This window comes from Mesocricetus auratus, unplaced genomic scaffold (assembly GCF_017639785.1).
Source record: "Mesocricetus auratus isolate SY011 unplaced genomic scaffold, BCM_Maur_2.0 Super-Scaffold_100018, whole genome shotgun sequence".
In the NCBI taxonomy this organism is placed as follows: domain Eukaryota; kingdom Metazoa; phylum Chordata; class Mammalia; order Rodentia; family Cricetidae; genus Mesocricetus; species Mesocricetus auratus.
In genome coordinates, this window is record NW_024429199.1 from 3,035,091 (window position 1) to 3,049,929 (window position 14,839).

Here is a 14,839-nt window from a genome sequence, read left to right on the forward strand (position 1 = left end):
TAGTGTCTGTACAAGTTTACACTCCCACCAGCAATGAATGAGTGTTCCCCTTCACATCCTCACCAGCAAGAGCTGTCATTTTTTTTTTTTTTATTGATCTTGGCCGTTCTGACTGGTATAAGGTAAAATCTCAAAGTAGTTTTGATTTGCATTTCCCTAATGACTAAGGATGTTGAACATTTCTTCAAGTGCTTCTTAAGTGTTTCATGTTTTAAGAATACTCTGGTGGGGCAGTGGTGGCGCATACCTTTAATCCCAGCACTCGGGAGGCAGGCGGATCTCTGAGTTCAAGGCCAGCCTGGTCTACAGAGCGAGTTCCAGGGCAGGTTCCAAAGCTACAGAGAAACCCTGTCTCAAAAAACAAAACAAGCAAGCAAACAAAAAACTCTTGTTTAGGTCTCTACCCTACTTTTAAAATTTATTTTATTTGGGTTGTTTTCTTAATGTTCGATTTTTAAAAAATTCTTTATATATTTTAAATATTAACCCTTTAACAAATGTGTAGTTGCCAAAAATCTTTTCTCATTTTCTAAGCTTTCTCCTAATGATGGTGTGCCCTTTGCCCTACAGCTTTTCAGTTTTATGAAGTACCATTTATTAATTGCTGTTCTTGGTGTCTCTGCTATTGGTGTTCCATTCAGAAAGTCTTTCCCTGTACCAATGAGTTCAAGGCTATTCCCCACTTTCTTTCTCTTCTATGAGATTCAATGTATCTGGCCTTTCACTGAGGTCTTTGATCCATTTGAGTTGAGTTTTGTGCAGGATGATATGTGTGGATCTATTTGCATTCTTCAGCATGTAGCCATCCAGTTTGACCAGGTCCAATATGTATCTGGCTTCTTGGTTTAAAAAAAAAATCAGGTCGTGTCCATAGGCATGTGGATACATACATGTCTGCGTCTTCATCTCAATTCCATTGATCAAGTCTGAGTTTATGTTAACATTGTTTTTATTACTATAGTTCTCAATACAATTTGAAATCAGGGATGGTGACACCTGTAGCACTTCTTTATTGTTCAGAATTGTTTTAGCTATCCTGGATGTTTTGTGTTTCCATATGAAGCTGAAAATTGTCCTTTCAGTTCTGTGAAGAGTTGGGTTGGAATTTTGAAGAGGACTGCGTTGAATCTGTAGATTGTTTTTGGTAAGATGGCTGTTCTTACTGTGTTAATCCTACCCCATGAGCATGAAGATCTTTCCATACTCTGATATCTTCTTCAATTTCTTGCTGTAATGTCTTAAAGTTTTTTATCACATAAGTCTTTTACTAGTTTGGTTGGAGTTACCCCAAAATATTTTCATTGAGGCTATTGTGAAAGCTATTGTTTCCCTGATTTCTCAGTCCATTTTTCATTGGTATATAGAAAGCCGACTGACTTTTGCATATTTTTTTTTTGTACCCTGCTACTTTGCTGAAAGTGCTTATCAGCTGTAGAAGTTCCTGCTGGAGCTTTTTAGAGTCTCTTCTTCCCTTCCTGCTTGTGTTCCCTTAATCTCCTTAGCTGTCTGACTGCTCTGGCTGATCTCCCAAGTTCTGTATTGAGTGGGTATGGAGAAATGGACAGTGTTGTCTTGTTCCTGATTTTAGTGGAATTGCTTTGTGTTTCTCTCCATTTAGGTTGATGCTAGCTGTCGACTTTCTGTAAATTGCTTTTATTATGTTGAGGTGTGTCCTTGTATCCCTAGTCTCTCTAGTACTTCTATCATGAAGGGGTGTTGCCAAAGGCCTTTTCTGCAGCTAATGAGGTGATCATGTGATTTTTGTCTCTCGGTCTGTTTATGTTGTAGATTACATTTATCGATTTATATATGTTGAACGAACCATCTCTGCATCTTTGGTATGAAGCCCATTTGATTATGGTAGATGATCTTTTTAATGTGTTCTTGTATTTAGTTTGCAAGTATTTTATTGAGAATTTTCGTATCTGTTCATAAGGGAAATTAGTTTGTAATTCTCTTTGTTGGGTCTTTATGTGGTTTAGGTATCAGGGTAATTATGACCCCCTAAAAAGAATAAGTTTGGTGTTTTGATTATTTTGTATAGTAAGGAGTAACTTTTCTGGTTCAGTCTTTTTTGTGATCCTGTAATTGAAGGAAATTTTCTTCTGTGGTTTTGCTGAAAATATTGTTCTGGGTCTTTGACCTGGGTTTCTCTCCTTCCTTAATTCCTATTATTCATAGATTTGGTCTTTTCATTAGTGTTTCAGATTTCCTGGATGTTTTATGCCTGGATTTTTTTTTTGATATTTTCTTTGACTAAACTATCCATTTATTTTACCTTGTCTTCAGTATCTCAGACTTCTCTTCTATCTCTTATACTCTGTTGGTGAGACTTACCTCTGAGATTTTTGTTTAATTTCCTAAATTTTTCGTTTCCAGTTTTACCTCGATTTTGGTTTTTTTGTCGATTCTATTTCTACGTTCATGTCTTGAATTGTTTTCTTTATTTCATTTACTGTTTGTATTTTCACATATTTTATTAATGAATTTATTCATATCTTCTTTCAGGACTTCTGACATATTCATAATAGCTATTTGGAAGTTCTTAACTTGTGTTTCAGCTATATTGCATTTCTGTAGGCCTACTGTTGTAGGGTTGCTGGGTTCTGGTGGAGACATTGTCCTGGCTGTTTTTTATTGTGTTTTTACTCTGTTGCCTACTCACCTGGGTTTGGAATTATTGTGACTCGGCAATAATCAAAACACCAAATACACATGGCAAAGAAAGAATATTGAAAGCTGCAAGGGGAAAAGACTGTAACATAAAGGCAGACCTATTAGAATTACACCTGACTTCTCAGTGGAGTCTGGGTGGGTGTTCCATTCCTTGTTTTCTGGATTTTAGGAGAGTGTGGCGGCTGTGGGGTGCTTGGTAGGGAGTGCTTCTGAGTCCCTTTCTTTCTAGTGTCCACTGGGTGTCCTGGGTAGAAGGTGTTTCCAGATATTGGGGGGCTAGCAAGAAGGAATGAGGCTGGGCTAGAAATGGGGGCTAGCAGGGTCCACTGTAAGGAAAGCTCGGTTTGGCAGAATCCCCGGGGAAGTAGAGGTAGAAAGGGGGGACAGGTTGTGCTGCAGGTGGTCGTCTGCTGCTAGGCTAGAGATGAGGCTGGGGATTGGACACAGAGGACAGGAAGGAGCGGGAAGATGGTCTGCCTGATTCCCAAGTGCTGACACAAAGTGATGGCGTGAGAAGCTAGACTTTCTTAATTTAAGGGTTTGGGCAGTGTTAACTTATTTAGTTAATAAAGTTAGTGTGTTAAAAAATAGGTATTTTGATATCTAAAACTGCATGTATTACATAAATGTTTCATTACTCTTTGATATTATAATTATTAGTGCTGGGATACTAAAGTAATACTCGTGAAGACAGCGTTAGGTGTTTACAATGTGACTTTGCTTTACTTCCTAAAATATATGCTCACTTAGCATGTTTGTAATGTTCATGTGACTTTCTTTTAGGAAGATTTGGAGACTGGAGTTCACCTTGACCCTGCTATCAAAGAAGTTCAGTATAATCCTACCTATGAGACCATGTTTGCTCCTGAGGTAAGACAGCAAACCCAGGGTTCCACTTTATGCTGAGTATTTAAATTAATACAGAGATGGATAAATGGGCGTTGAATTTTTTAAAAATTTTCTCATTCAATGTTACTCTAAGTTTTAGAAAATATATCCTTCTAGTCTCCAAAAAAACCTAAATAGTTTTTATGAGAATCTTTTTAAAAATCCACTGACTGCTTATATGCCTGCATGCAAAAGTCATACAGAACCTGAAAATATTAATTCTTCACTGTACACTTGATATCCTTCTCTCGGCATTGATAAGGGACTATTGCAATTAACTACAAAGAAAAATGGTTTACTAACATTAACACACAGTAAATTATGAGCAGTCCCAAATGCCTCTCTATTGTCCTCCTCCACGGCTGGGGACACACGCTGCTCAGGGAAGCAGTGTGCACTGGGGAACCTTCCCTCCTCCCGCTTGGTAATAAGTAGTAATAGAAACGCTGGGAAAGAACGAAGCAAAACTTCATGTCCATTTAAAGTCTTTGAACACTGTCCATTAAGGAAAGCTTATTTAAAAATTTAACATCGTTAGACATTAAAATGGAAAAGGCACTTGACTGACAAAAAGAAAACAGAAAATAGTCATTATAAGACATACCTTTCTGCCCCTGCTTAAAAAAAAAGACTTGAATAGCAGGACCCTTAAGAAGCATCTTAAAGGCAGACATGGGGAACTGTAGCTTATGGTAACGTGGTAGAAAATAAGGTGCTTTTAATAGTTTTCTTTGCATAGCGTACAGACACATTAGCATGCAGAGCTGTGTCATACCTTACCTGCCGAGGTTCCCAAGGCATCTGAGATGTGTAGCACAGTCAGTGCCGTGACGTCTGCATCAGACAGTGCACTAGCTGTTCTGTCAAGGCACAGTACACAGACGTTTGTTCAGGTTCTTCTGTTGTCTCTTAGTCCTGTCCTCCTGAACTCTGTAAGCTGTCTCCTCTCCGTGAGGAACATCTCAGCTGGCCCATTGAAATGCCATTCATGTATGCCTCATGGGTTTTACAAATGGAAAGGGCTTCAGTAAAATAGTGCTTATTTGCATTCAGAGGATGAGAAAATTTGAAAGCAGTGTGGCGTATAACATTTTGGTGCCAGTTTATTTTCTATATGGTCTGCTTTTTTTCCTAAATCTTTAACTGTGATATTGCTATATAATAATATTTTCAAAACTTTTAATCAAAAGACTAAATGTGAATTAATTAATTTTGTGATGATATTGGCAAGTCAATCATCTACTCATTATTTCCAGCCATCCTTCCTTCCTCATGTTAAGAAGCTACCACCAACATGTAAACTTGTTCATGTTAAGAATACCACATATGTTAAAATTTAAGAAAGGAGTGATTCTTGAAAGCAAATTTAGAATCTTTAATAATTACCAAGGAAGCAGTCATCTGTAATGTGACAGATTGTGAACTTTGTGGTTTATGACTAGAATCCAAATCACTTGGCCAAGTCTGGAAAGGTATCACCAGGGACTTTGCTAGATTCTGTTCAAGTCCCTATATGTAAGGGATCCACTGTTAGAATCCCTCACCTCCACCTCATCCTTGACAGAGGGTATGCTGTGTGTTTTCTTAACCAGATAGGCACTAGGATGTTCCCTGAGCCTCTCATGTCGTTCATAAGTTAGAGGCCAGACAGGTAGTTATGTATGAACATTGTATGTGAAGTGGCAATACATTCCATGTTTGAAATTTGGAATGAGACTGTGTATTAGTTTTTGTAAGATCTTGAATGTTCTTAATCTTCTCAATTAAATGTGATTTCTACTGTATTATAATAATACATGATATGAAAATTGAATGATAAATACAAGAGCAAAAAGAGACCAATGGGTGAGATAAAACTACCATTGATTTTTGTCATAGACGAGTACAGACTTGCTTTTGCTCCTTTTGTACTTACTAAACCTATGATGTAAGTGTTCTTTCTTGTAGAACAGAAGCCAAGTCTGATTCTACTGCCATCAGTTAATGTTTTGTAGAACCCAAGTCCAGATCTCTATCCGTCAGTAACTGGAAGCAGCATTTGAAGGCCACTGTGTAATGTGCATAATACATCCTATGACTTTGCTAATTCTGAAAATTAGTCAAATTGCTTGTTTTTTAAATGTCATTCCTCCATTGCAACCAACAACTTTTCCTAGATGGTATACCTATTAATACAGAATTGTTTGCTCAAATTATAGACTGAAGTTGAAAATATAATAGATGGTGTTTTATACCAGCAACTTTCTTCCTTGAGCTAGATCCTCTTTTAGCTTCTCAGAGATAAAGTATTTATTAGTTTCTTTAAAATCATATTGAATTCACTGGACTCAGGAAGAATTCCAGACCCCTTAAACTAGCCATACTTTTAGGGGAAAAATATACATCTAAATTCAGAGAACAAATGGTAGTTGCTATTAAAAATATAACCACAAGAGCTGCTTAAGTGTTCATGCTTGAGAAATAGTGCAGCCTCCCACTCTGAGGAGATGGACTTTACTTATATCTTACAAAATTATTCTGTCAACAAAACTGTCCTGAACTTTTCCTGATTTGTAGAAAGTTGTGGTGATATTTTATTTGTGATCTAACAAATAAGGCTTCCCTGGAGATCAGAGTGTGGAGCTAAACCACTAGTTAACCACAGAGGCCAGGCAGTGGTGGCACACAGCTTTAATCCCAGCACTCAGGAGACAGAGGCAGATGGGTCACCCTGGGATATACAATACTGAACCAGTCTGTAAGAGAAACAGAGCCAGGTTGTAGTGGCCATACCTTTAATCCCAGATCTGCCACCACCTCCTGCCTCCCCCCAGAAACGAGCAGACCTTCCAAGGACATCAGTGGAACATGGTGGCAGGCAGTGGTGGTGCCTGCCTTTAATCCTGTCACTCAGTAGGCAGAGGCAGGCTGATCTCTGAGTTTAAGGCCATCTTGGTGTACAGAGTGAGTTTCAGGACAGCAAGGGTTACCCAGTGAAACCCTGTCTCGAAATACTGGGGAGAAAAAAGAAAAGAAGAAATGAACATGACACAATTAGATACAGTAAAACCAGGTACAAACTCACGTCAAGGCTGGGAAAGGCAACTCAATAGGAGGAAAAGGGTCCCAAGAGCAGGGGAAGGATTCAGAGACAGCCCCACTCCCACTGTCAGGAGGCAGCCTCTTGCCACCAGACACTGCTTTGAGGTGTGTCTGAATGCACAGGTAGTGCATCTTAAGAACTCTTAAACATGTTATTATCTCTAATTTTTTAGCTGTTTCTGCTCATTGTTACAATTTCATGAGTAAATGGACTTGTCAGCGAGTTCCAGCAGTCTGCATTGCCTTCCCTGTGGCTCTACCCATCAGCAGATGTGGGCTGCAAAGTCCTGCATTGTCTTTGTAATTGTCCTTTATAGTCTGGAATGAGTACAGTTAAAAACTTGGTAGAAAAATAGGTATTTAAAGCAGAAATGCAAGTTTTCAGTCTGTGGCAATCTTGTAGTGGTTTATTTTCCTTTAATGCATACATACATACACACACAGATATACACACACACACACACACACACACATCAAATAATCTGACAGATAAATTCATTGTTCCTCATGCATGGTGTAATGATGTCTAGAAAAGACACAGTGCTGTTAAGGAGAAGCAGGAGCACATTTGTGACTTTGAAAATGTATCATAGAAAAGATGGTTCTAAAGATAGTAACTTGAGATGTTCTAATGTCAAAATATTTCATCAAGAACAATGAGTGTTCCAGTGTTAAAATAAATAACCTTTATGTGCCAGGAGCGATGATGGTATGTGCCTGTAGTCCCAGCATTCAGGAGGTGAAGACAAGAAGATTGCTAATATAAGGCCAGTGTGGGCTCCATGCAGTTCCAAACCAGCCTAGGCTATATTGTGAAACAAACAACCATAAAGAGGAGTGTTAAGTTCATTCTTCCGTTAGTGTGACCACTCATTTGACTCTTCATAAAAACAAGCAAAAATCAGGAACTTTAGAAAGATTGACAGAAGTTCAAGGGGAGCTTGGGCCACAGAATGAAACTGTCGGAGAGTTTTATTTTCCCAGGATCTTTTATATTAGTATTATTTAATGAGGGTTAACACAGCTTATTGTGGTTCTTCTTAAGTGAGTATTTTACAAGTCAGATGTTATGGTTGCACACTTAGGGAATGTTTCAAGGTAGTAAGACATTTGTCTCAGGTTTTTTCTAGTCTTGGTTCTTACAGGTTGTAGAACATGGCCCTAGGACAGTAAAACACCCCATTGTGAATTTCTTTATGTATGGCCGAGGAAGGTGCCTGACTTTCCAAAAGCAAATTAATATTTGGAAAATAATTCTGGAAAGTCCCCATGTTATAAACCAATAGGTAATAATGCCATTGTTTTATTTGAGAAGGTGAATTCTGTGAGTGGAGAAATTCTATTTAATTGGTGATGTGTCTTCTTGGGGACACTAGGATCCCAATTGAGCTGTATTTGATTAATGTTGTCTGTGGCGAATGTAGAGGGTTCTGAGTCTCTACCATTGAGGAACTCACAATTAGTAGAGGAAAAACATGGCTTTTAAAACAAAAATTGTATTTCAGTGCTGTCATTGTCAGAAGATTGCCCAAATCCCCAAACCATAATTTGGAAAAATCTATAATAGTTTTCAGTTACCCAGAGAAGTGCCTTCCAATTAGACTTCCTGCTGTGCAAACGTGTAGCTCTTGAAATAAATGTCCATACGTGGACTTACATGAGCTGTGCTCTTCTCCTTTCCAGGTGCTGGCCAACAGTGCTAATCAGCTGTTGCCTGATTCCACTGAACCGTGTGTGGCTGGCATGATTCCAGATAGATCAGTCAGCCCTGATGGTTAGAGTTGACAATTACGTTATATGGTAATTCCAGTAACCTTCTTTTCCTTCCTTATACCATTGCAGTTTGGACCAGAAAATCCCTTTAGAACACAGCAAATGGCTGCCCCTAGAAATATGCTTTCTGGATATGCCGAGCCAGCACATATCAATGACTTTATGTTTGAACAGCAAAGAAGAACATTTGCCACATACGGTAAGGTGATGATAAAACTTTAACAATTGTAAGTTTGGCTTTATTAAAAGCATGAGTAATGTATGCCATCATTCATTTTGTCTCCTGGCTCTTTAAGTTTATTCATCTAGATTTCACCAGAGGCAGCGTATCTTCTTGCATGCACCTGTAAATACTGAATGGGAAATGTCATTGGATATTGAGCTTTTATTTTAAATCCTCTATGATTTTTTTTTCAGTACTAAGAATAGTCTGTGGTCCTAAAACCAGAATTTTCCTCGATATTGTACTTGGTGATGAACATTTGTTATTAAATGACCATCACATGCAGATAATTATTAAATTGGTAAATGAAAATATAGTATAAAATATATTCATTATCTTAAATGCTTCTTTATTCTGTTTCTTATCTTATTTCTTAAATATTTTCTCTTAGTTATTAAAGGGTGTTAGCTAGGAGAATAGTAAAAAAGCCATAGTATAAAATAACTATAGTCTATCAGTGATAGAATCTTTTAAAATTAACTCGTATTAAGAATGGTTGAAAAGGATTTCTCCTATATTATTAGGTCATGTGTCACCATGTCAAGGATGCAGTCACAGTGAAAACTGCACACCAGCTGGGACTGTAGCTCAGTTGATAGGCCACTGGCTGAGTATGTAGGTCCTGGGCTCAGTCACCAGCGCAGTGTGGTGATGTAAGCCTGTATCTTAGTATTCCAAGATGTACATTTCAAGGTCATCCTCAGGTACATATTGAGTCTAGGCCAACTTGGCCTACATGAGATTCTGTCTCAAAAACAAGCAAGAATAACAACAAAAAGGGCTGCATTCCACTATTAATCACCCTAAAAGATTTCATTGATACTCCTAGTCCAACAAAATGGTTACAAATTCATTTTGTACCCTCTTTCTATAAGGAGTATATTTAAGCCTATAGTAATGTGAAACACATTAAAAACTAAGTCATGAGAGATGGGCATGTGGCTCAATTAAGAACACTTGACTCTTCTTCCGAAGGACCTGGGTTCAATTCCCAGCACCAACATGGTGGTTCATAACTGTCTATGCTCTAGTTCCAGGGGATCCACAGTCCTCCTTGCCTCTGTAGCACCAGGCACTCACATGGTGCATAGACATACATGCAGGCAAAACACCCACACACATAAAAAATGAAATAAAAACTTACCAATTTATATATTCTGTCGTGTACTAAGATAGACTTATTTTTGTTTTCATAGATTTTAGAATGGAACCATTTTAATAATTTAAATCGTTTTAAGTGTCCTTAAGACAAAGCAGGATTAAAAAATAGCAATAAATTATGTTTTTATTGACATCTACTTTTCAAGGTATTTTATGTGAAGAATAAACATTTACACTCATTAAGTTTGCTTAGTTTGGAAGTGGACTTGTTTAAAAATAAGCAGCCATTGTGGTGTGTACACACCTTTAATCCCAGCACTTAAGAGGCAGAGGCAGGTGGATCTCTGAGTTCAAGGACAGTTATTATTATTATCATGCATTTAGTTTCATGCAATTAACAGTTTTAGAAATTGAGGTCTGCTAGACTAACTTCTGTAAGTAATTCTTGAAGCATTAGATTTCATGTTGGTAATTTTCAATATTAAAAATACAATTGTGTGTTATAATACAGTAAGATGCCTTTTATAATATAGTAGTAAATATTCTTGTGCATAAGACTTATACTTCTTCATTACCGTTTTCTTAAATATGTTTCCAGAGTAGATCAGAGACTGTTTTTAAGCTCATTGTACATTATCAAATTGCTTTCTGAAAGAATTTCCCCAGTTTATTCTACCATGTGATACATGGGAGGCCATGTATGGTGCGTCTACCCAGGACTCAGTGATTGACTTTTCCTTTGTTATATGATAATCAAAATAGTACATCTCTATTTAGTTTGATTTCTCTGGATTGCTAATTAGGGTGAAGGTTTTCCTATATATTTTCAAGTAATTCTTTGTAAATTGTTTATAATTTCTTTTGATTAACTTATACTTTTATAACTATGAGGTTATAATAATAAAATTAATGTTACAACCATTTCAAGTATGACTACCAAAAGGAAAAAAAATCAATATTAACTCCGTTGAAAAGGCAAAATGGAATATAAGCTTCAGAAAGGTACCTAAGCATACATTAAAAACTATAGTGGAGGTATTAATTTTTTGAGATATGGATAATAGAAAACTAGTTGAACTGAGATCCTATACTGTCAGATTTAGACCTTGTTTTGTCCAGAGGGATGTGTGTCTATATGTTTTAATCTCTGACTTGTGAAAGGAAGATAATGTGACCTGCTCATTGCTGGGGTGGAAGGACGCAGTGGGGATGATGGAAATACTGATGAAAGATCTTCACACAGAGCTCAGTTCCTTTCGTTGGGACCAAGACGGGCTACATGAGCTGGGGACTGGTGTTTACACAAAACAAGAGTGACCAAAAACAGCCTCCTTCCCGTTCCACCCCTGCAATGCCATGCCATGCTATTCATATCAACATAAATCTCATTTCAATTAGAGTTTTGATAAATCTTTATGTTCGAAGTGTACATTTTTAAACTTACACTGTGATGGTCTGGATTCCATTATACCTTATAAATGTCTCATTAAAAAATTCAGGTACAGGGCTAGAGAAATGGCTCAGTTAAAGGTAAAGGTACACAGACCCAAAATTCATGTATAACACAATACTTTAAATATCAAAGGTTACCAGATGCAAGATGTGCTACATGTAACCATGGCCTTCAGTGGTCCAAAGGAACCCAGGGAAAGAAAGTTCACCCAAATGCACTCACATTAGTTTTTCCCAAGTCCCCTACTACTTGGTATAATTAGTCTTCATAGTATTTCAGCTTATTCACAGGAGGAAGCCAGATCATCAGTTAGCCTGTGGTTCACAATCTTTTTGTATATCTAAGATTACAAAAAAGTTTTCTGTTATTCCATAGTTCAAATCATTACTATGCAAACATTGTAGTTCTAAAGTATTCTCTTTTCCATTGTAAGTTTTCAGTGGAGTTTAGTTTTTTCCTATGGGTAGTGATTCTTGGAGTGGTTGTAACACTAATTTTATCCTTGTGCCATTACAAACCTGAAGTAACTCGTGGTGTTTGAGCCTGTGGTTTCAGAGATTCTACTCCAAAGCCACTCTTGTGATATCAATCTCTCCTCTGGCTAAGAACATACTTTAATGGTGGAAAAAGAAAAGTATATGCAGATGAGCTAATAGCCAGATGGTTGGCTCTATTCTGGTATATTATAAGGCTGATTTGAACTCCTACATCCTTGGCCTGTTTTAAAGTTATACTTCATAACAAATCTATTTTACATTTCCCCAAAGAAATTCAATCTTCAGTTGCAAAAATAAAAATAAATGTTAAATCCATCTACCAGTATATGCCTTTTAAAAAGTGCCTGTCGACATGGTTGTAGGCCGTAGCTTGGTGATCTGATTCAGCTTTATGAACATGTGGATTATTATGAAGACTAATTTATCAAACATTTATTGTAATAGTGCATCCACTCCAGAAAAATCTAATTTGAGTGTGTATATTCCTTGTTTTCCTTGGTTCCCTTTGACCAGTGAAGACCATACATCCATGCAGCCGTGTACTGTGTAATTGGTTGAAGGATCGTATTAATATGCCAGCAGATAGTCTCTTCACTTTCCAGAGAAACATCAGGAATTGCTTTTAAGATTCCTATTTTAAGATTGGAGACTGCCCTAACTAAGAAAGATATTTTCCAAATAATAGCCATATCTTATATATAACTTCTTATCCTGTTTCTTTTCAATTTATTAGTGTTCTAACTGTAGTGTCCATAATCAGGAAGGAAAAGGAAATAGCTTCTAACTTTCCGAACACAGAATGCACCCTTATTTTAAGCTCTGACAGAATTTAAACAGCTTTGAATTTACAGCTAGAAAGGCTCTTAGTACTGCAATGACTGTTAGATTCCTCCTATGAAATACTGCTTACTCTAGTCTTTCATGGTGCAGCCTGACACATGGGTAAATGGAAATGGAACTCAGGAAGGAAGGCCTAATCTTTAGGGACACTTTTGTTATCTGGAAAGGAAAATACGAAATGGGTGTTTGCAGACAGTAATAAGACAAGTTGTGAAAGGGGAGTTGGTCATTTGTACCTTTTTGCTTTCAGGCTATGCACTGGACCCTTCACTAGATAATCATCAGGTGTCTGCTAAATATATTGGTTCTGTGGAAGAAGCTGAAAAGAATCAAGGTAATATATCTGGAATAGGTAATTACGAAGAGTGTCTTGTAGTCAGCAGACAGTAGGGAAAACTAGTATTTTGTTTAGGTAGAAGTCACAGAGAGGTAGAGGTTAGAGTGGTAGTTAGAGCCGTTACTGTTTAGCGCTCACACAGGCCACTTGTCAGCTGTGCCATCTCGTCAGGTAGGTGGCTGTACTTGCCTCTTTCGGCTATTTTAAGTACTTGGCACCATGTCAACCACTACAAATCATTCTGTTACAATTCATGCATAGGTAAATTTTGCAATTAGCCTCTCACTGTCAAGCTACATTTTAACAAGAAAATTCCATACTAGGTGTCCTGTGAAATAATTTTTGACAAATTGCTATGATGCAGATTTCTAATATGCCTTTTAAAATATATTTATGCTCCTATTCACTTAGTAAGTGTGACAGACATCATAACCTAAAATTTGCCATAGTATACAAAGCTCATCAGAATATTGGAATCTATTTATAAAATGTGCTCGTTGCATAAGGATAACTCTATATTATGAAGCTCCCTTCTTCCTATGGGCTAATTAGTATTGAATTTTAATTTGCTTTGTTGTAGATGGGCTTTTTTTTTTCAGTTACACCTTTACACACACACACACACACACACACACACAATTAGATTCTTGGTCAGCTTGTGACCATGACACTTAAACGTTTCTTTCAGTTCAGTGGGTACAAACAGTATGCAGCCTTCAGATGAAATAAAAAGCATCATCCTTTATCAGTCTTTTTAAGGTTGATGACTTTAGAGGCCAAGTTTAGATTGACATCGTATGGAATAAATACCAGATTCCTGTGACGCATTGTTTAATTTGTATTGTTGTATACACATGAAATAAAAATAAAGTATTAAGTGTTTATTGTAGTTTAGTTTCATTTTTTAATGATAAATTACGGTTAATTTTGTTTTCAGAGTTGCTGGTATCTTTCTGGGCATGATGGTGCACACCTGTAATCCCAGTTAAGGCTATCCTGGGCTACATGAAACCTTGTCTCTTTTTTTTTTTTTTTTTTTTATGAGACAGGGTTTCTCTGTATTGTTTCGGAGGCTATTGGTCCAGCCCGGCCTCGAACTCACAGAGATCCGCCTGCCTCTGCCTCCCGAGTACTGGGATTAAAGGCGTGCGCCACCACCGTGTCTCTTAAAACAGAACAAAAGCCAATACTGGTTTTTGATCCATTAAGAAGGGTCCTGGATCAAGCAGCTCCCCCTCTTCCCTACACCTCACCCCAGATCTTTCATGAGTCTTTAAATGCCCAAGACCAACAACCTGGTAGTACCCCCATTGCCTGGGACCTCTCTGGCCACGCAGGAGCTGTTCTCTCCACTTCTTAAGCTAATGGTAATAAACCTCTCTCTGAAACTAAAAACCAAAAGAGGCAGTATACCATGGTCACATGTCTTTTAAAAAGTGTTAGAATTAAAATATCTCAGCATCTTTCCCTCGAATGCGGCATTTCTTGTCAACACGAGTGGTCTGTGTGGCAGATTTAAACAGATTTTGGTTTTGGTTGCTCATAATTACTTTAGCCAAATAAAATCATATATGCTGATATTTCTAAAGAATAGCGGGTTGCTTACTTACTGTTTATGTTTGTTGTTAATGTAGGTTTAACTGTATTTGAAACTGGTCAGAAGAAAACAGAAAAGAGGAAAAAGTTCAAAGAAAATGATGCATCTAATATTGATGGTTTCTTGGGACCATGGGCAAAATATGTAGATGAAAAAGATGTAGCCAAACCTTCAGAAGTAAGCTTTGATGTTTTTCATCATCGGTTCCAGTGTGTGCTATGCTTGTATCAATCATATCTGTGTTGATAAATGGGAGATTTCCCTAGAAGACTCATGACTCATCAGAATTCCTCAGCCGCAGCTGACTGAGAAAATATAAAATTTCTTTGCTTTTCTTTGCAATATTTGTACTTGCCTTTCTTTTTCTGCTGTT

The 14,839-nt window shown here is 37.4% G+C and overlaps 1 protein-coding gene across 1 annotated transcript in view; it reads left to right on the forward strand.

The window, feature by feature from the left end:
* Positions 1-14,839, forward strand: part of Cdc40 (cell division cycle 40) — a 40,836-nt gene that overhangs the window by 8,504 nt on the left and 17,493 nt on the right. The window contains exons 2-5 of the mRNA XM_021229061.2: positions 3,460-3,546; positions 8,488-8,617; positions 12,783-12,866; positions 14,504-14,643. Of these exons, the coding sequence (XP_021084720.1) occupies positions 3,460-3,546; positions 8,488-8,617; positions 12,783-12,866; positions 14,504-14,643 (441 nt within the window). The remainder of the gene's footprint in view (positions 1-3,459; positions 3,547-8,487; positions 8,618-12,782; positions 12,867-14,503; positions 14,644-14,839) is intronic.